The sequence below is a fragment of the Mastigoproctus giganteus genome, chromosome 9, assembly GCF_048544385.1.
Source record: "Mastigoproctus giganteus isolate SK-2022 chromosome 9, ASM4854438v1, whole genome shotgun sequence".
Lineage (NCBI taxonomy): Eukaryota > Metazoa > Arthropoda > Arachnida > Uropygi > Thelyphonidae > Mastigoproctus > Mastigoproctus giganteus.
This window is the reverse complement of record NC_143583.1, coordinates 51,879,881-51,901,882: the sequence shown is the minus strand read 5'-3', so window position 1 is coordinate 51,901,882 and position 22,002 is coordinate 51,879,881. Positions and strand designations below refer to the sequence as shown.

Sequence of the window (22,002 nt, the reverse complement as noted above, 5' to 3'; positions counted from 1 at the left end):
AATTGCCAAATTAATCGGGAATGTTAAATGCGAAAAGACCTAAACCCTCCAAAACACTTCCTCATTCATTACACAAATATAATGGTATCAGTTCTAATCTCAATGATGTCTGTTTCCACTTAGTCTGCCAAACCTCACATACTTTTTCCGACAGAATCTCAGTTATCGGTTGATTCAACCATTGCTTATCTCAGCTGTCCGAATTATTTGTTGTATGATTCCTTTCACTTTAAAGGTGGTACTTCTGCAGATTGTTCTGATGTTCCCTGTCAGAGATTTAGTTATTTGGAATCCTCTTTTCTCTATCTTCTCTGGCTTAAAATTGCTCTACCACATTCTGTCAAATTCATCTGTTGCCTCTATTGTTCTCCCAACTCGACTAATCATTGGAACTATTTTCTCCAGTTCAGCTTTCTTAACAGTGAGTTAATTTTCTTCGATGATTTTAATGTTCACAACTCTGGCTGGCTTCTGTTTTCTAGTCATACGGACACAGCTGGTCAAGATGCTGAGACTTTTGTAATTATTAAAGTCCTAGCACAGATTGTTCTTATACCTACCAGAGTACTGGACTATTCTAACCATACAGCCAATACGCTCGATCTATTTCTCACAAACAACCCTTCTAAGTACACAGTTGAGGTGAGTGGTCCTCTAAGAAACCGAGATCTCAAATTGGTGATGGTCTCTTCTCCAATGGAGCCTTTCTCTCATGGCCATTGCCAACCTTGTGTTTTTTGCAATTACAAGAATACAAAATGGGATGATCTCCATGATTTCTTTTCTTCTTTTCCTTGATCAGACTATGTAAGTGAAATAATTCTTGTAGGGATGGAATCCTTTTCTTGTCCTTTATCTAAACCTTCGTTTTCCAATAAATTACAGATCAGTTTGTTTAACTTCTATTCTGGGTAAAATAATGGAGTCACTGGTTAAAGAAGCACTGGAGGATCATCTAGACAAGACAGCAGTAACAATTCAGACACAGCATGGGTTTGTTAAGGGGAAAGTCTTGTCTGTCAAATTTGATTGGATATAATGTGGTTACAAAGGAACTAGATGATAAAATAATTTTGATATCATATACTTGGATTTCAGGAAATCTGTTTCACATGGAAGATTATTGTACAAATTGGGGCAGTATTATATTAAGGATAAGTTGCTACAATGGATAAAAGGGTGGTTGAGTGGAAGAAGACAGAGTGGTAATCAATGGACACTGCTCTTCATGGACTAATGTTATTAGTGGAGTCCCACTGTTGTTTGTATATTTATCAATGATATTGATGAAGGTATATCAGATTGAGTGTCAAAGTTTGCAGGATGATAAAGATTGGCACAGTTGTTAATGACAGTAATGGCAGTGTGCTACTGCAACAGGATCTAGAAAATTTGGGCAGATGGACCGAGAAGTGGCAACTGAAGTTTAACATCGACAAATGCAAAGTACTGCATATGGGTAAAAATAACCCTAGAGGAACGTACCAACTGTGTGCTACTACTCTCAGGGTGGTAGAAAATGAAGTTTTCTGAGCAATGCAGACAGGTGGCCAGAGTAGGCCATGGCAATGATATACAGGAATTCTGCTGGGAGGGAAAAGGAGGTGATTATTCCTTTGTATAAGGTAATGGTCAGGCCACACCTTGAGTACTACGTACAGCCGTCATTTTAGGAAGGAAACAGCGTTACTTGAGCTTGCAAAGAGAAGGGCAACAAGATTGGTGAGGGGAAACAAAGGGTCCTCTTACCAAGAAAGGCTTAAATTCTGCAAATTGCAGTGGCTGGAGACTAGGCACCTGCGAGGTGATCTGATTGAGGTGTATAAGGCCTTGAATGGGTTGAGCATGTTGAATTCTGATGGGATTCTTGCTCAGATTACGAACAGGCTTTGAAATTGAAAGGGATTCAAACTGAGGAAAGACAGTTGAAGAATAGCCAGCGGGTGGTTATTTGCTAGAACAAACTTCCATCTGTTGTTGTGAAAGTTGAGAGCTTAAATAAAATCAAGCAGGAACTGGACAAACTTTTAGAGGGAACGGTTGTTGTACTACTTCTTTTAAAAATGAACACTTTTGGGAGAAGCAGCACCATATCTCCCCGGACGAAGCAGTTATCATTGACCGGGCGCATAGGTTTTGGGACCGCAAGTGGCTCGAGAGCTTGCGGATTAGTTCCACTGAGAACAATATTAATATAGACAGGGATATGCATATCCATCCCCTCTTTGAGGCAGTGATCCGTAGAGGGGATGAACGATTCCACCTGATGCGCTCCCGAGCCACTTCCGGTTCCAACACGCAGGAGAACAGTGCATGGGTCATCGAACTGCGCGACATGTCCCATGAACCTGCGGGTATTTAAAGTTTCCCTGTAAAGTAAAAAAGCTTACTGTTGAGAAAGAAGGCAGAGCCTTCAAAAGCTTCAGATATTTTATCGCTTTTAACCTGGTATATTTTATTGTATTTTATGATATTTTAATTGTTTTATATCCACTGTAAATAGTAATTTATTGTAAGTTTAATTATAAAGTTATCAAATTTTGGCTTTCGTTTTATTTTGTCATTTCAACATACGGTTGGTGAAAAATACTTAAAATTATATTATTGTTGTTATCCTATCATAGGCTTTTTGTTCTCTTAGATGCAACCAGCAGTCTTTGATGCCATGCTTTTCACGAGTAGAGAATGAGAGTTATTGCAATCTGGAAGGTCATCCTTTGTGAGTTGGTAACTATGAGTCAAGTGTGTACAACCAACATGTATAACTTCTTTCCTTCTATTTCTTCTTTAGGTAATCATTAGATAATCATTTTTTATGTTCAATCTTAATTTTGGATAGTTTATTGTTTGTTTATTTTTTCTGATCTTATCCTCCTTGAAATGAAGGCGGATAAGATCAGACTTGGAGATGGAGGTTGGTTGTTCCAAAGGACAGAAATACAAGAAAACAGTAAATGTAATAAGGTGTGAAAAATATTCAATAGAAGCTAAAATAAATTTCATTTATCAAAATACTACAGTATTTTTAAGTTTATAGTAATTTTTTTGTTATTTTATGATAGTTATACACTAGTACAGTAATAACAATGAACTTTTTAAATAAAAAAATAAATAAAATAACTTAAATACTTTACCAGTTCTTCACGTGAAATGCAGAGCAGGTCTGAGGCCTTTTTCCTTATGCCAGCACTGAAAACTACGATATCACAATGGCGACAAAATCTAGACTTTTTATTTATGATTGACTGAATGTTAACATTGGTGTCTTTTGCTAGATGAAATATAAATATATTGTAAACAGTTAGTTTTCCCAAATGGATTGAGCCCCAAAATCTTTTAATTAAATACTAAAAAGGAGAAATTAACAAAAAATAAATTAAAGATTATTCTTTATAAACAATAGCATTACATAATTCACCATTAAACCCTTTTATTTTAAAAGGATATATTTATATTTATTTATAAAACTGAAAATTTAAGAATATACAAGGGTTCAATAAATTATCTTAGTCAAGGCACTTCCCTGTGGTTTGAATCATATTAATTTTGATCTCACTATGTTTTCAGGTTGTGCTGCTGTAACAGAAAGAAAGAAGATACGCATCAAATTATGGATTTGCTTAAATTGGAGCATCGTTCAGTCATCAAGTTTCTCACCAAAGAAGAAAATGGGCCAAAGGCTATTCATGAACAGATGCTGGTTGTGTATGGCAACTGTGCATGTTCAGAGTATCAGGTAAAATTCTGGTTAAATTAATTCAAGTGGGGTAGGGAGCCCATTGAAGATGATGCACATCCAGGAAGGTCTGTGACAGCGACTACTCCAGAAACGGCCCTGTTATGCTGAATGACAGACTTTTAAAGGTGCCCCAAATCTCTAGGGAATATGACACATCTGAGGGAAGTTATAACCATCCTCCATGAATATTTTGGGATGACTAAGGTCAGTGGAAGGTGGGTGCCAAATTTCTGACTCCTCTGCAGAAGCAATTCAGAGTACAGTGTTGTGAGGAGAATTAGAGGTTTATGGAAGGGATCCTGAAACTTTCATCTCCAGAATTGTTATGGGTGATGAAATATGGGTTCATATCGCTGGGATCCTGAGATCAAGTAAGAATCAATGTAATGGAAGCACAAGGGTTCTCCCCCATCCAAAAAATTTTGGACATAACCTTCACCTGGCAAAATTATGGCCACCATTATTTGGGATGCTGAGGGAATTTTGTGCATTCACTACTTGTAACACAAGCAGACAGTGACTGGGGAGCCATATGCATCCCTACTGTACAACCCAAGGAAAAAATGCAATGGAAAACTTTCTAGAGGTGTGCTGGGCAATGCACAGGTCATATGCTGTCACTATTGCTTCGAGAGACAGTGACTTTACAGAACTTACCCATCCACCTTACAGTCCACATCTGGCCCCCAGTGACTAGTTCCTATTTCAACACTTCAAGAAAAATGTACATGGACAGGACAAAGAAATTTATGTTTGGCATTTCCTCACTGCCAACAAAATGGAAAAAGTGTATTGAAGTTCAGGGGAATTACACTGAGAAATAAAAAAAGATTTTTGCCTCTATCAATAAATTATCTACCTACCTTCATAGATAGGTAGATAATTTATTGAATGCCGATCGTATTTTGTGAATGTAGGTGTTGTTGCACGTGTGAGTCAAGTTATTTATTCAATGTAAGTAGGGAAGTTTGCAATGTGCACAACAAGTCATAGATACTCCCTCTCCCCACTTCTACATATATTAGTATTATTAGTGGAAAAATGATGCAAGAAAGCAAGTTTAAATAGTATCGGTCCAAAAAAAGTGCTAATCCCTGTTCTTCTACTGAAAAACAACAAAAGTTTGACACTTGTGTTCTGAGTGATGGCTGTGAGACAATTCCAAAAATGGCAGAAATTAAGTAATGTTGTCTATTTACTAAAACTAGAATATTACTGAACTTAGCATTTACTCATAGGAAACTTTTAATTTGTAGCTGAAATGGCAGGGGAATAATTTAAAGTTGCAAAATGAGCAATTGTTATACATAAGCTTTCAATTTTGAGGCTGCAAAAATTCCTATATAAAAATAGAAGTTCTTAACTTTTTCAAAACTTACCTCTAAAACTGTAATGGTTAATTCATGTTAAATGATCATCGTGAATTATCCATATGATTTCAGAGGTAAATTTTGAAAAAGTTAACTTTGTTAGTTTTATATAGGAATTAGTATCAACAGTGGCAATATCAGCCCATTTCCGTATTGTGTACTCTGTTTGTGTAACACAGAACTCTGTGAAGGCCAGAGATTTAAAAAGTGTGTGGGGAGTGGAGGGATGTGTAGTGTTGTTCTTCTGACCATTTAGCCATTGGGCCAGTGTTGGGACCCACTGTTTTACTGCACTTGGCCCCCGGGGAGACAGGTCAGGTACCCAGTAGATTTTTTGTACTCTGGCAGGCCCTGCCACCTAGTTTCCAAAGAATTCAGTGGCAAGGGCCTATGTGAAAAAAAAAAAATAAATAAATAAATAAATAAAATAAATAAAAAGGGGGTTAACGCTAGACCAAGAGAGGTTTATGTAAGCATGGTTTAAATTTAGATGTTATTAATTGATAAGTTGTGTGGGGTACACTGCGAGTTAGAGAGGGTGGGGGGGGGGGAACTGAAGGCTTGGGGAGAAAAGACAGAGGTATGGGGACAATAGAGAAGGCAACCCCAGAAAGTCAGCAAGGCAGGTCAGTGCCTCACCAGGCTAGAGTCCTCGGTTTGATTGCCAATGTGGCTTGCGGCAGAAAAGCTGCTACTGGTTTTGAGTTTGGAGTCTTGAGTGGGATCAGGTACCGGTTGAACTTGGATGAAGGAAGTGAATTTCAGTTCGGTTTAGCTTCAATGAGGTTGGTGGTTGATGTTACTGGAGAGGGGTGCCCAGAATCCATCTCAAGTTATTGGTCTTGGTGGTTCAGGTTCCTTAATGTTCTTTGTCTACTGAAGACATCCTGTTCAAAAGTGGTGAAGTATTTATAATTATCATGGGTATGAATTAGTATATGTTCTTGGTTCTTTGGCAAATTAATAATCTTTGTGATCAGAATAGATCTCAAGTCTTCATAGTCAGGACAGTCATACATTATATGGTGCTGAGATTCGTCAGTGTCATAGTGGCAGCGTGGATAATCTGTGATGCACAGACGTAAATTTTTCTTGTATCAACCCATGGCCAGTGAGAAGGTATGTTATGAACCACTTTGGGGCTTTTGGGAACGTGAATGTTACTTTAGGGATGAATTTCTTTGTAATTGCTCCCTTAGTGGATGTCGTCCATCTGTCCTGCTGCAGGTGAGTGAGAAGGTACCTTTTCTTTGTCTTGCAATTGATTGCTGTGTTGGTGGTGAATCCAATGGTGGTAGTGGAGATTCCTTTGGACAGATGATACAACATGCTGCATCTAATTATTTCAAGGTCTAAAGGGAGGACTGCAGCGAGAACTTGAAGAGCAGGAGTGCTCACTGTGCAGCAGGCTCAGGTGATGGTATGTAGCATTGCTCTTTGAATGGTGGCTAATTTCTTCTGATTTGTGACAATAGTTTCCTGGTGATACAAGACCCCTGTAGCATATGAGATGGCTGGAATAAAGACTGCTTTGTAAAACAGGGCTAGGATACGTCGGTTTAGATCCCAGTCCCTGTGGGTGACCCTTGCCACCAATGCTGTGTAATTTCTTATCTTCTTTTGGGTATACTGTGGGTGTGGGAGGAAGGACAGTTGTGAGTCTAGGATTACACCAAGGTGCTTAAGCTGGGTGCAGTGCTTGATGGTTGTGGCATTGATCTTAATCTGCAGTGGTCTGGTTGAGCTTAGGTTCCCTTTCAGGAGGATGCTGGAGGTTTTCTCAGCCGAGATTGTCAGGTTGTGCTGGGTAGCCCACTACTGGAGGAGCCAGAGTGCTTGGTTAGCAGAAATTTCAAGCTGGGATCTTGAGCTGGCAGGCACGGAAAGGATCAAATCGTCTGCATAGACTTGGGACATAACATACCCAAGATCTTGATTTAGGAACTCATCCAGGACCATGTTCCAGAAAGTTGGTCCTAGGAACGAGCCCTGTGGGCAACCCCACGGATCTTTCTATTCATCCTGGAGTAGGGAGTCTCTACACTGACAGATCTGTCACAGAGATAGCTTTTAATGCAGGAATAGAGATTTTGAGGAATCCTGCTTGCCTGAGCCTGCCTAGCATGCTCGGCCACCAAAGTGAGTCGAATGCCCTAGCGAAGTCGACTGCAATTACAAAGAAGTATTTTTTAGGTGTGGATTGAGCAGATGTTATCAGGTTATTTATAGCATCTACTGTCGAGCACTCCTAATGGAATCCATACTGGTTGTCGGCCTGTAGCTTTGTGTTTGTATAATACATGTGAATTCTGAAGAAGACGAGTCTCTCAAAAAGTTTGTTGAGAACAGTTAGGAGGACGATTGGTCTGTATGATGTTGGCTGTTGTGACGGTTTATTTGGATTCTGGAGAAATCGAAGATTAGCTGTCTTCCAATCAAGTGGAGAGTATCGTTTCGCCAGACAGTGGTTGAAAAGGTTCAGCAGCAAATATCGCTTGTAGTCTACTACTCTTCTGACAATCTCTGGCTCCAGAAGGTCAGGATCTGCGCATTACCTGTCCTTGAGTTTCAATACTGCTCGATGAAGTTCCTCCAGGGTGAAGGGCTCTTCAGTCTCCTGTGTGGTGTAGCACTCATTGGACACAGTTGGTGTCAGCTTGGGCTTGTATTAGTGTGAGGTCAGAGATTGGTGGCTGGAAAATGGTATTCAGTATATTATTAATTGACTGCTCCCAGGTAGTGGTTATTGTGCCTTGAGTGTGAGAGTGGTTGTCAGAACCTTTCCCGTGGGGGAGTTTATTGGTGGTAATTTTATATACAACCCCCCAAGGGTCGGCATTCCCAGTTGATGCCAGCAGATGCTCCCACCAATTCGCAGATATATAGGTATTCCTGGCTATTCTATATTGTTGTCTCAAGACCTCCACCTCTGGCTCTGGCTGTGATCTCCTTGCTTTTTGGAAAGCTTTCCTTTTACTATTTATCTCTCTGGAGGTGCTGCAGCTCTGCGGACTACCAGGGAACAGCACTGGGGTGTGGTTTTTTTCATTTAAAGGTTGTGGTATAGGCGCTTGTAATGACCCTGGTAACAATTCTCTGGTGCACTTCTGGATCCAGCAATCACAGTCCCCCACCGGGAGTTGCATGACAAAGATGTCCAGAGCTGCTACGAAGTCGTCTCAGTAAGCATTTTCTATTTTAAATCTATTCAGTGTGTGTTTGGGATTCAATGGTTGCTGTTGGAGTCTCGACATTTGGAAAGTTATGGCCCGGTGGTGTGAGGTGGTCCAGGCCTCCTGGACACACCAGCCAGCCATCCACCTGTCTGCTAGCCAGGGTGATATCAATATTTGATTCCAAGAGAGTGGATGAAAATGGCAAATTGTGTGGCCTATTTAATATGGTAAGCTGTGAATTGGAGATAAACTCTTACAATCGCTGCCCACTGCGGGTGCCACTATGGTCATCAAACCCTGCAAACCAAGCAGGAGAGTGCCGCCGACCGGGCTAGCCGAGTGGGTAAAGTACCTGCCCGGCAACCCAAAGGTCGCGGGTTCGATTCCCGCCTCGGGCTTGGATCAAAGTACTGCAAAAACCTTGGGAGGTGCAATATGGCCACAGAAGCCGATGTGCCAACAACTACCAAATCAAAAAAAAAAAAAAAAAAAAAAGGAGAGTGCCAGTTTACGCCCGCCCCCCCATGATAATTTTCTCATTGGGAAAGAGGGGCCGCTATGTTTTCCAGATAGTTTATTGTTGGTAGAATATCCTTTCCGGGTCTGTTATATATAGAAACCACATAAAAGGTTCCAAGAGGACCTATGACATGCAGGTACACTGCCCGGGATGTGCAGACTTGATATTTTGGTGGTGGTGTGTTCTGGGTTCCTAACTACAATTGCCGCACAGGGAGTTTCGTTATCTGCTTGGATTATTTTGTATGCAAGTGGGTAACCCTGCATCTGCTTGGCATGGGTATAAGGTTCTTGAAGGATCATGATGTCGATATTATATTTTCCTCATTTATAATTACTTTTAGCTGGTCTGGAACTACCTTGGCCCGCTGCGCATTAAGTTGATCTGTTGGGTGTTAAACTGTTTAAGGCGTAAGCCCATAATCGGTTCTACTTTGTTGTGCTCGCTTTGCGCGTAGATAAACTGGGCAACTGTTGTCTCTTACTGAGTGATTATGAGGAAGTTTTGAGCTTTTGCAGTTTGCACAGACAGTCTCGCTGGTTTTGTTGGGGCAGTCCTTATACTGATGTCCCTTCTGGACACAGTGCCCACAGGTTGACTCAGCCTGACTGCAGGTGTGTGTGGTGTGGCCAAACCTGCAGCAGTTGAAACACTTCGGGACAGCAACATTCTTTAAAATGATGGCTGCCCCAGTCTATATATATCCTGTCTTGAATACAATAAAAAATCAAGACAGGATATATATATAGACTGGGGCAGCCATCATTTTAAAGAATGTTGCTGTCCCGAAGTGTTTCAACTGCTGCAGGTTTGGCCACACCACACACACCTGCAGTCAGGCTGAGTCAACCTGTGGGCACTGTGTCCAGAAGGGACATCAGTATAAGGACTGCCCCAACAAAACCAGCGAGACAGTTAACTCCACCACCCAGTTAACATTATTAACTGACTTAGACATTTTATGAAATTTTGGCTTAATAAGCTCTTCTGGGAGCTTATTAAGCTTCAGAGTCAGGGTGAGATGCTTGCAGGTTACAGTAGTATAGTTCCAGGGTGATTTGCACAAGTGTGGAGTCCATGCTGACATCAAATATGACTACCGAAGGGCCTTTTTTTCTTTGGCTGTTCTGCAGTAAGGCCAAGTGTCGAGATGGCAAGATTTTTTATGATGTCTTCTATTTCTGTTGATGTTTCAGTTTTGATCAGTACCCCAACATTTCGGGTCTTCGTGATCGATTTAATTCTTGTAGTTTTAAAGTGCTCCTTCAGTTTATTGACGACTGTATTCTTGACTTCCTCGCTAGACTTAATTTCTTGGTTGTCAATAGGTTTTAGAATAACTAAATTTGGAGTTCTTAATAATGTTTTTCATTTGGTTGTAGGGGCAGAGGCCTCATTACTTGGCTTGGTAGCAGTCCTCAGTGCATCTGCATAGGAAAGAAGGCGCTGTACCTCCGTAGCCAGGTGGGAAGGAGCAGCAGTGCGTAGCACACGCTTCTTGATTAGACTGGGGTTCGAGCCCGTCACCACCAAATACAGAGGATGCGGAAAGTTCAAGGGAATGACCACCGCATATCAGAGCAATATGGCCTTAGTTGCTAATGCTCCTAAAAACCAAACAAACAAGGCGCTGTTGCATTTGGTTTCCTCGTACCTCCATATAAGCCTCTAATTTGGCCGCAGCCTTCTCGTATTCGATGTGTGTATTCAGAAATAAGTATTCCATCTTTGACTAGATGTAAATTATCTTTCCTCTCAGGGTTGCAGTTATGTGATTACTGGAGTCAGTCATAAGGTCCTCCAGTTCCCATTGGAAAATTTTGACCAGGTCCATGATAGGTTCATCAGGGGGGTGTTGGATCCAGCGCCATAGCATTATCATAAGGTGTATTTGGTTGCTCTTGAAGCTCTGCAGAGTCAATGTCTTGCTTCCTACCACTTTCTGGGTTATCAGTTTTGCGAAATCGTGACCCCTCGACAGAAGAGTCTGCAGGAGTGAGAAAGGTTAGGTCACTTGTTGTGCTGGCTCTCTCTCTCTCTCTCTCTCTCTCTCTCTCTGAGTTGTTTTTACCAGGACTTGGTATGCTGCTTTTGCACTGACTGCAGATGTATCTAGCTTGAGCTGTGGCACTAATCTTTGGAGTGGATCTTCCAGACCAGCACACCCCCAGGGTTCTTTTGCAGGGGCCATTACAAATCAGAAAAATTTTAATTTTTTTCAGCAGCAATCACAAGTTTGTTTGGTTGCAAGGCCAGGCATAATAATTGTTAAATAGGGGGAACTTGGCAATGAACAGATGTTTAAATAGCACTTCCGTTGTGGCAGAAGGCTTCTGCAAGTTTTTTTTTAATATAATTACTGAAAGTTCTATATAGTTTCTAAAGTTCCTTATTTCTAAAGTGCCCAAATGCTAGGTAATAAAATCACTTCTTACTGTATGTGGATGCAGTTTGTCATTCAGCTGATTTTAGAATAGCACGACTCTTTTAAGTACCCAGTGGGTAGTCCACTGCAGAGAGACAACGTAAACAGACCACCTGCAGGTTGATCTGATTAAGGGGAGGTGGTGATTTCTAAGATGCTGGTCAGTATGACCTTGAACTGGATAGCATTTCACTGACTATTATGCGATGAAGGGCTTGGCTGAACAAACAAGATATGCAATTCAAGTTTTTAAATTAAAAATAAAGTTGTTTACCTGATCATTTAGTAGGAACAACTTGCCTCAGGAACAAGCACTCCAGAAACTGAGTTGCTGGATACCAAAAACTTGACAAGATGTTGAGATGAACCCTTTAAACTATTCATTGAACGGGAGCATAAAAATACGCGACCGCACAGAGAACAGACACGTGGACCTGTCCACTGCACATGGGCAGCAGTAACCCCAGAGTAATTTATCAACTGGGTGGTACTACACTCCAGGTAGTGGAGAATGAAAAGGACCTGGGGGTAATTGTGCAGCCAGATATGATATGTAGAATAGAAGTGTAAAAAGGCTGCAAGAGTAGCTCATGATGTCATGTCAATGATATATAGGAATTTTGCTAGCAGAGAACAAAGGGTTGGTGTTACCAAGAAAGGCTTAAGTTCTGTAAATTGCAGCTTCTGGAGACTAGGCACCTGCAAGGTGATCTAATTCAGGTGTAAAGGCCTTGAACGGATTGAGCAAGCTCAATGCTAATGGGATTCTTCCCCTTGCTCAGATTACTCGCCTGAGGGGGACATAAATTCAAATTGATCAAATAGATATGCGGTGGTTGATAGTTGGAACAAACTTACATCTGTTGTAGTGGAGGTCAGCAACTTAAATAAGTTGAAAGCAGAACTAGACAAACATTTGGAGTGAATGGATGGGTGAAATGGGAAGGGCTTTTTTTTTTTTTTTTTTTTTTGACTGTTGCTATATAAGCTTCCTTTCTTGTATCATTAATGCTAATGCACCAGCTTGTACTAATACGCTGTTGATAGTGTTGCTATGGAGAAGAGAAACACTGCTAAATATGGGACTACTGTTAGAACTATGGTAAGCAACAGCAATTATGTAGAGATTTTTACCAGTTACAGGAACTGATATTTTATTTGTTTATTTTGAAGGGCTGTGAGAAATTAATTATATTAGGCATGTCGATAGAATTGTCTGGTAAATTATCAAGTTGTGTGAGCTTCCAATATATGACAGAAGATGTCAACAAAGTGATGCATATTGTTGGGTGTGGAAAAGAACACATGGTTTCCTTCCTTGATGTTCTAACAAAAAAGATTGGCACTTTAATTAGAATTGGCTATGAATGCTGTGGCTCTTCACAAGTTTGTCAAGTTCAGTGTAGTAAGGACACCCAGGAGCTAGGTCCTGGGCTATACAAATCCTGCTTACCAATGAATTTCCAACAGAAATGAGAGACTATATGAATTTGGTAGAATAAGATGGAGGTTTTGTGTATTTTGAAGGGGAGATAGGAGATTCCAGATTAAGAAGTCAAGAATATCTGAACAGACATAGGCATAAATACCACTAATAAGAGTGAATAATTATGATAAATGAAAAGAAAACTCCTCCTACCTTGACATAGGTTTAGCAGAGACCACGACTCACAACATTCAGGTTTTCTTCACTGGGTACAAGGAATTAAAACAGATTTCAAAAGAAACAGAGCAGTAAATAATACATAGGGCATTTGTATTGTTAAAAGAGTATTGATGAGAGGTGTACAAAAGTGACAACAGACTGAGAAATATGAGAAAGGTGCAGTGGTGCTTTTCATATTATCAAGCAAACAGCTCCAGAAACACAATGTAGGCTAAGTGCAAATATAAACAAGATTTGAGAGCAAGAGACCTGTAACATTAATCCAGAACCTACACCACACTTTAATCTGCAATGAGGAAAAGTTAACCAAATAAACATCACACAAAATAATGACATCATCACTACCCTCACATGATTTAGCCATTCTCAGAGAATAATGGACAGTTGAAGAGCAGCAACTAATCCTGTTTCTAAATCTTATCTTTGTTCCTAGACATCAGAATTTAGTTTACTTAATATTTTTAAAATTTTAAAAAACTACACTGAACTTGACAAACTTGTGAAGAGCCACAGTGTCCATAGCCAATTCTAATTGAAGTGTCAATCTTTTTTGTTAGAACATCAAGGAAGGAAACCATGTGTTCTTTTCCACTTCTCATCATGCAAATGCCTAGTTTCCAGACATTGCAGTCTACAGAACTCGGGGTATTTCTTGATAATAATGTCCTTTTGTGCCCCCAACTAATCTTGTGGTTCTTCTTTACACTCCTAACAACTCTTGTACCCTTCCTAAAATGAGATTTCAAAACTTCTATACAGTACGCTAGACATGGCCTTATCTAGAGTACTTATTGCTTTATACAATGGAATAATCCTGTAGTTATTGACAGTATATGACTAACATAAAGCTCTCTGAGCGGTGAACTAGCCTGTCCAATGTTTTAACCACTGAGCACAAACTTTTTATTATCAGCAAACTTAGATATCAGCCTTGCGTTACTTATATCAATATAATTAATAAATATTAAAAACAGTATGGACCTGAACACTAAATCCTGTGGTATCCCATTTGTAATGTTAGCCCATGAAGAGTAGTGGCTAATTATATGTACTCTGTTTCCTATCACTTAACCATCTCCTAATGCCACATTCCTCCAATTTGTACAATTACACATGTAAAACAATGTCAAATCTTCACCTTCATTTATTTTATTTACTTTAATTTTATTCAAAGTTAAACTAAAATTGGTGTAAACTGAAGACTAATTTAATTTTTTAACTCTTGGGTTTGGTAATATCAAATTCAAGTTTAAACTTAGTTTAGATAGTATAATTCTGTTATTCCAGAATTATGCTACCTAAATGCAGTAATCCTATTTATCAATGTTTAACATATCAACTGCCATTTTTCAGCACATCTGCCTAGATTACCCATTACTATACTTTTTTTTTCTATATTTGTCATAGTGTACAGTCTCTTGGCAATTCATATTCATCAAAATTCTGCCAGACACGATAGGAGGGAGTATATGACAAGAGCCTTGTCGATCAATTCGGCCCTGGAATGATTGTGCAAGGTTCAAGGGGTAGAATTTTTTTCAGCCTAGTCTGTACTTGTTAACAGAAGGGACTGCTTCTACAGGGATGGGATACACTTAAATAGAAAGGGTGCAAGAATATTTGCTGATGCTATCGAGGGAGTGTTAGGTGGATCGGAAAACTGCTAGCTTGGGGGGGGGGGGCAAGGATGAATAGATTAACAGTAGCCACTGGCAGAGTTGAAAGATATTCTTGCACTGCTTTAATTGGAATGAGCAGAAGCCTGGAAAACAAGATGCAGGATATTTCAGAGACTGCTGGGAATCATTGCGGTACAAGTGAACACATGGGTTGTGTTAGGGTAGCTAAGAAAAAGAACAGGTGCATGTATACTTGCGTGTACACCAATGCTAGGAGTTTGGTAAATAAATTTGATGAATTTGAGGTATTGCTCAAAGCATCAAAGGCGGATATCGGTGGGATATCAGAAACATTGTGTCACAAGATATAAGGAATACAGAACTGGAATTTGGGGAGTACAAAGTCTACAGAAAGGATAGACAGGATAGGAAGGGAGGAGGGGTTATGCTATTAGTTAAGAAACACAAAATCCAAGGAAGTGAAGCCAGTCGACATTACTGGACAGTGCAGTGTCGAGTCAGTTTGGTGTGACATAAGCATTGGGAGATCAAAATTGAGAGTAGGAGTGTGCTATAAACCTAATGACTCTGATGAGTATACTAAGAAACTGTACAGGGAAATAGAGTGGGCCAGTAAATCAGAGAGTCTTATAATGGTGGATTTTAATTTCCCAGATATTGACTGGAATTTGTGGGTTGGTCACTCTCACACTAGCAAGGCTTTTGTGGATTTATTGGATGATTGTTTTCTACATCAGGATGTTCGGTAGGCAACTAGAGGGAGTAATACTCTTGATTTGATTAGCAGTAGTGATTCTTCATGCAATAAGAATCTGCAGAAAAAGGAACCACTAGGTGGCAGTGATCACAGTGTGCTGAAGTGGGATTTACTCAAAGAGGTAACTACCATCAGGGGTAAAGGGAAGGATTATTGCTTTCGTAAAGGCGACTACGATGGTCTGAGACAGTATTTAAATTCTATACAGTGAGATAAACTGATTATGTTACCAACAGCAAATTCAAAATGGGAAGCATTCAAAGAACTTAGCTTGAAAGCTACTAGGCTTTACATACCAAGTACGAAATTTTGTTCAAGGTTTAGGCCTAAATGGATGTCAGATGAATTAATGAGACATATGGCAGAGAAGAAAAATGCATGGAATACATATACATTATCATGTGACACAGAAGCCTATGATAGATATAAGTTGATCTGTAACCAAGTTACAAAGGAGGTTAGGCAGGCAAAGGCAGATTATGAGAAATCTTTGGAAAGGGATGCAAAGAAAAACAGCAAAGAGTTCTTTAATTATGTAAACTCTAGAAGGAAGGGGATGAATCAGATTGGTCCACTTGATATCGATGGGTCAACTGTTGATGATCCTGCTCAGGTAGCTAACAAACTAAATGAATATTTAGCATCTACATTCACCCAATATGAGTTATTCAGTGAGGGGGGGAATGCCAGAAGTGAGTTAAACTCTGGCAGTAAGCTAGATAATCTTGTAATAACTGAGAGTAAAGTGGAGGAGAAATTATTGAAGATAAACACAAGAAAGGTACCTGGGGGTGGATGGGATCTATCCAGTAATACTAAAGGAGGCAGCAAAGGAAGTAAGCAAACCCTTAGACCTAATTATGAGAGCTTCCTTGGATTCAGGGGAGGTACCTATAGACTGGAAATGTGCAAATGTGACCCCAATTCACAAATGAGGATCAAAGGCTGACACAAGTAACTATAGACCTGTGAGTTTAACTTCTGTTCCAGGAAAATTAATGGAAGCTGTTGTTGTTGTTTGGTTTTTAGGAGCATTAGCAACTAAGGCCATATTGCTCCAGGATATGCGGCGGTCATTCCTTAACCTTTCCGCATCCTCCGTATTTGGTGGTGACGGGCTCGAACCCCGGTCTAATCAAGAAGCGTGTGCTACGCACTGCTGCTCCTTCCCACCTGGCTACGGAGGCGCCTTTAATGGAAGCACTGGTTAAAGAAGCACTGCAGGATCATCTAGACAAGACTTCAGTTATAGCTTGGACACAACATGCTTTTGTTAAGGGGAAGTCTTGCCTGACCAATTTGATTGGATACTATGATGCAGTCACAAAAGAACTAGATGCAGGGAATAACTTTGATATTATGTACTTGGATCTTAGAAAGGTTTTTGGTACTGTTGCACATGGAAGACTGCTGCACAAATTGGAGTAGTGTGGCATTGGAGGCAAACTGCTGCTATGGATAAAGGGGGTGGTTGAGGGGGAGAAGACAGAAAGTGGTAATCAATGGACACTGCTCATCGTGGACTAATGTTATTAGTGGAGTCCCTCAGGGTTCAGTGTTGGGCTCATTACTGTTTTCTGTATTTATAAATAATATCGATAATGGTATATCAAGCTTAATGTCGAAGTTTGAAGACGATACAAAGGTTGGCAGGGTTATTAAGGACGCTACTGGCGCTATGCTGCTGCTGCTACAACAGGATCTGGAAAGGTTGAGCAGATGGGTTGAGAGGTGGCAAATGAAGATTAACATTGACAAATATTAAACTTCATTTGCCACCAAGTACTACACTTTCCCATTTGTAGTATTTGCCACCAAGTACTACATATGGGAAACAGCAACCCCAGAGCAACGTATCAACTCTGTGGTACTACACAGACAGTGGTAGAGAATGAAAAGGACCTGGGGGTAATTGTGCAGCAGATATGAAGTTCTCTGAGCAGTGCAGATGGGCTGCAAGAGTAGCTCATGGTGTCTTATCGATGATATACAGGAATTTTTCTAGCAGGGATAAGGAGGTGATTATTCCCTTGTATAAGGCAATGGTCAGGCCACACCTTGAGTACTGTATACAGGTCTGGAGGTCTCATTTCAAGAAGGATGTAGAGCTGCTGGAATGAGGAATGAGTACAGAGAAGGGCAACAAGATTAGTGAATGGAACAAGGGGTTGCTCTTACAAAGAAAGGCTTAAGTTTTGCAAATTAGAGTGTCTGGAGACTAGGCACCAGCGAGGTGATCTGATAGAGGTGTATAAAGCCTTGAATGGTTTGAGCATGCTCAATGCTGATGGGATTCTGCCTCTTGCTCAGAATAATCACCTGAGAGGGAATAAATTGAAATTGAAAAAAGACAGATGTAGGATAGATGTGCGGAAATTTGCCTTTAGCCAGCGGGTAGTTGGTTGGTGGAACAGACTTCCACCCCTTGTTGTGGAAGTTGATAGCTCAAATAAATTTAATGCAGATGCTGCATAAGCTTGCTTTCTTGCATCATATGCCTCTACTAATGCTAATAGCTTATAATAATAATTTTAGTTAATAGAGCTCAAGAATTACTTCCGAGTCCACTGCTCAGATTATGCACCCGAGGGGGCATAAATTCAAACAGGAAACACAGTTGTAGAATAGATGTGCAGAAATTTTCCTTTAGTCAGTGGGTTGATTACTGGAACAAACTTCCATCTGTCATTGTGGAAGTTCACAGGTTAAATAAATTTAAGGAGAAACTGGACAAACATTTAGAGGGAATGGTTGTGTGAATTTTTTTTTTTTTTTTTTTTGGTTGATGCTACATAAGCTTATACGTTTGCTTTCTTACATCACATGCCACGATTACTATTACTACATTCCAGTTGTTCGGCCAAGAGAAGGAACAAATTTCTAGAACACTTTCTTCATTTTGGTTTCACTATGGGTCCAGAATTGGAAATATTTATTAGCATTAGTAAAGGCACATGATGCAAGATTGCAAGCATATATAGCGATAGCCAAAAAAAAATAAATAAATAAAATAAATAAAAAATCTTCTAATTTCACCCATCCATTCTCTCCAAATGTTTGTCTAGTTCTGCCTTGAATCTATTTAAGCTATCAACTTCTACAATGACAGATGGAAGTTTGTTCCAGCAATTAACCACCCATTGGCTAAATGAAAACTGTTGCACATCTATCCTATGAATTTCTTTCCTCAATTTGAATTTATGCCATCTCAGGCGATTATTCTTGCTCCTATGCTTATCTTTGATGACACTCTGATTTCTAGGCAAGTTGATATACCTCTTTTGGGAATTACCCTGACTTCTAATCTCTCTTGGCACAAACACATTACAAATATTGCTTCCTCTGCATCTAAAAAACTTGGATTTCCTCTTTCACTCTCTGCGTTAATTTTCTTCCAAACAGCTGTTCAATTTGTACAAATCACAAATCCACCCTACCATGGAATACTGTTACCACATCTGGGGCAGTGCCTTGAAAACCTCTCGCAGGCTTCTAGATTCCATTCAGAAGAGGGCAGTTAGGTTAATTAATGACTCATCTCTAACAGGGTCTCTCCACTCTCTGTCTCATAGACACTGTTTCTGCTGCATGCCTTTTCTTCAGATACTCCCACGAGAACTGTTCTGAATTGGCTTCTATAATTTCTACATTCTCATTCTACAAGCCAACATCCATTTACTGTCCAACTTCAAACTCACAGAACCAACTTTTCATCTTCCTCGTGCATTCATTCAACTGCCATTTTCTGCAACAACCTTCCTTCATACGTATTTCCAAAATTACAGTCTACAGAAGTTCAAGTCTGGTGTCAATAAATATCTTCTTTCGTCTTCTCAACGTCCAACCCAAGCAAGGAATAAGTAATATATGTTCCAATACCTGTCGTGTTTGGGGTTTTCATAAAAAAAAGAAAAAAAAAAAAAAGGAAAAATCTCAGCATTGAGCATGCTGAAACGATTCAACACTTTATATGCCTCAATGAGATCACCTCGCAGGAGCCTACTCTCCAGACACTGTAATTTGCAAAACTTAGGTCTTTCTTCATAAGGCAAACCTTTGTTCCCTTCACTAAACTTGATGCTGTTCTCTGCCCTCGCTCCAGCAGCTCTACTTCCTTTCTAAACTGAGGCCTCGGACCTGTATACAGTACTCAAGGTGTGGTATGACTATTGCTTCATACAAGGGGATAATTACCTCCTTATCCCTGCTAGAAAATTTTCTGTATATCATTGACAAGACACCATGAGCTACTCTTGCAGACCGTCTGCACTGCTCAGAAAACTTCATGTCTGCCTGCACAATTACCCCTCAGGTCCTTTTCATTTGTCAATGTTAAACTTAAGTTGCCACCTCTCAGCTCACCTGCTCAACTTTTCTAGATACTGTTGTATCACCATACTGTCATTTGTGTCATTAACAACCCTGCCGACCTTTGTATTGTCTGCAAACTTGGACATTAAGCCTGATATACCCTCATCAATATTGTTAATAAATACAGAAAATAACAATGGACCCCACTGAACTCGGGGGTACTCCACTAATAACATTAGTCCACGAAGAGCAGTGTCCATTGATTACCACTCTGTCTCCTCCTACTCAACCATCCCTTTATCCCTAGCAGAATTTGCCTCCATCGGCACAATGCTCCAATTTGTGCAGCAGTCTTTCATGTGCAACGGTATCAAAAGCCTTTCTAAAATCCAAATATATGATATCACATATTTGGACTGAGCAGTGCAGACATACTGTTTCATCCAGGTCACAAAGGAACTGGATGCAATTATTCTTTGCATCCAATTCCTTTGTGACCACATCATAGTATCCAATCAAATTGGTCAGACAAGACTTCCCCTTAAAAAAACCATGCTGTGTCCGAGCTATAACTGAAGTCTTGTCTAGATGATCCTGCAGTGTTTCTTTAACCAGTGATTCCATTAATTTCCCTGGAATAGAAGTTAAACTAACAGGTCTGTAATTACTTGTGTCACCCTTTGATCCTCCTTCGTGAATTGGGGTAACATTTGCACGTCTCCAGTCCATGGATACCTCCCTGAGTCCAAGGAAGCTCTCAAAATTATGGCCAAAGGTTTGTTTACTTTCTTTGCTGCCTCCTTTAATATAATTGGATAGATCCCATCCACCCCAGGTGCCATTCTTACTTTTATTTTCAACAATTTTCCCTCCACTTTGCTCTCAGTTATTACAAAATCATCTAGCTCACTGTCAGAGTTTAATTCACCTCTGGCATTCCTCTCCCTATATAACTCCTCATGTGTGAATGTAGGTGCAAAATACAGGTAGTTCTTGACTTTATGAGTTAATTCGTTCCTAGCAAGTGCACATAAAGCAAAAACTCGTAAAGTGGAATTTATTTTCCATAGAAATGCAAACATAGCCTGTAAAATCAAGGAAATTATAATAATAGAGAAATTATTTACGAGTTGCAAATGTTAAAGAATGTTTATTCTTCATCATCATCGACTAAATGCACACTTGTTGATCACTCATTATTGAACTGGCACTCGGTTTGTTGCATAAGGAATCGTCTTCTTCAGAAATGTTTCAAGAAGCGTTTTTTTCCAAGTCAATCTTCTCTTTTAATTATAAATTTAATGATTGTATGCAAAGGCATTTTTTGACGGCACACACAAATTGCAACTAACACGATTCATGTGGAGTAACACATTTACGAAGCTTAAAAAAAAAAAAAAAAAGGAATGAAGAGAAGATTCTGAAAATTTATTTACGTTTTTTATACAATTTAAGATTCCAGTAAAGGGGAAACACATTTCACCATAATAACGTAAAAAACCACACAATTCAAGCTATTGATATTTTTGCAAATGCAAGAAGATAGAGTTAATACCCGTTTATAACTGCTTGCAGTAACAGAAAAGCCAAATAAACTTGAAAGTGCAAATTGTTTTTATTGTTTTATGGTAGCGACCTCCAGAAATGTGCTTTATAAAAAAATCACAAAGGTGTTTAAAATTGATTCTTATAACGGCACACAGGATAACGATGAAAGTGTAGTACATTTTAATGATAATACAATTTACAAACCACGCTCACGACCTTCTATGGCCTTAAGGTCATACTCGTGACCATAAATATGACATTTTAGAGAGATAAATAGCTAAATCATATAGCAAAAATTTCAACTTCTGAAATCTTGTAATGAATTACCAAAAAAACAATGTGTTATTGGGTTCACATTACGATATTTTAACGATACGATGGTGTCTCTGGAACTGATTAATATCGTAAAGCAGGGTACACCGTATTGTATAACTATGCACGTGGTTTGGAATGCGGTATTTATGAATGTTTAACATTCATTTTTTGCAATTAATGTTCATATTTTCGATTTTGTTGATACTTGATAGCTGGGAGAAAAAAAAAATCGTAAACCCGGGAACTCATAAAGTGAAAACTGCCTGTACTCATTTAATTTGTTAGCTATCAGAGCAGGATCATCAACAGTTGGATCAATGTTGGATCCAGTGCACCAATCTGATTCATCCCCTTCCATATAGAGTTTACATAAGTAAAGAATTCTTTGTTGTTTTTCTCTGCATCCTTTGCCAAAGATTTCTTGTAATCTGCTTTTGCCTGCCTTACCTCCTTTGTGACTTGGTTACAGAGCAGCTTATATCTATCATATGCTTCAGTGTCACCCATTAATTTATATGTATCCAATGCATTTTTC

The 22,002-nt window shown here is 39.5% G+C and overlaps 1 protein-coding gene across 5 annotated transcripts in view; it reads right to left on the bottom strand.

Moving 5' to 3' along the window:
- Window positions 1-22,002, bottom strand: part of LOC150080216 (histone-lysine N-methyltransferase 2C-like) — a 1,301,638-nt gene that overhangs the window by 312,566 nt on the left and 967,070 nt on the right. For all 5 annotated transcript variants that reach the window (XM_090381514.1, XM_090381519.1, XM_090381517.1 and 2 more), the window contains one exon: window positions 3,135-3,271. In XM_090381514.1, coding sequence (XP_090237640.1) covers window positions 3,135-3,271 — 137 coding nt within the window. The remainder of the gene's footprint in view (window positions 1-3,134; window positions 3,272-22,002) is intronic.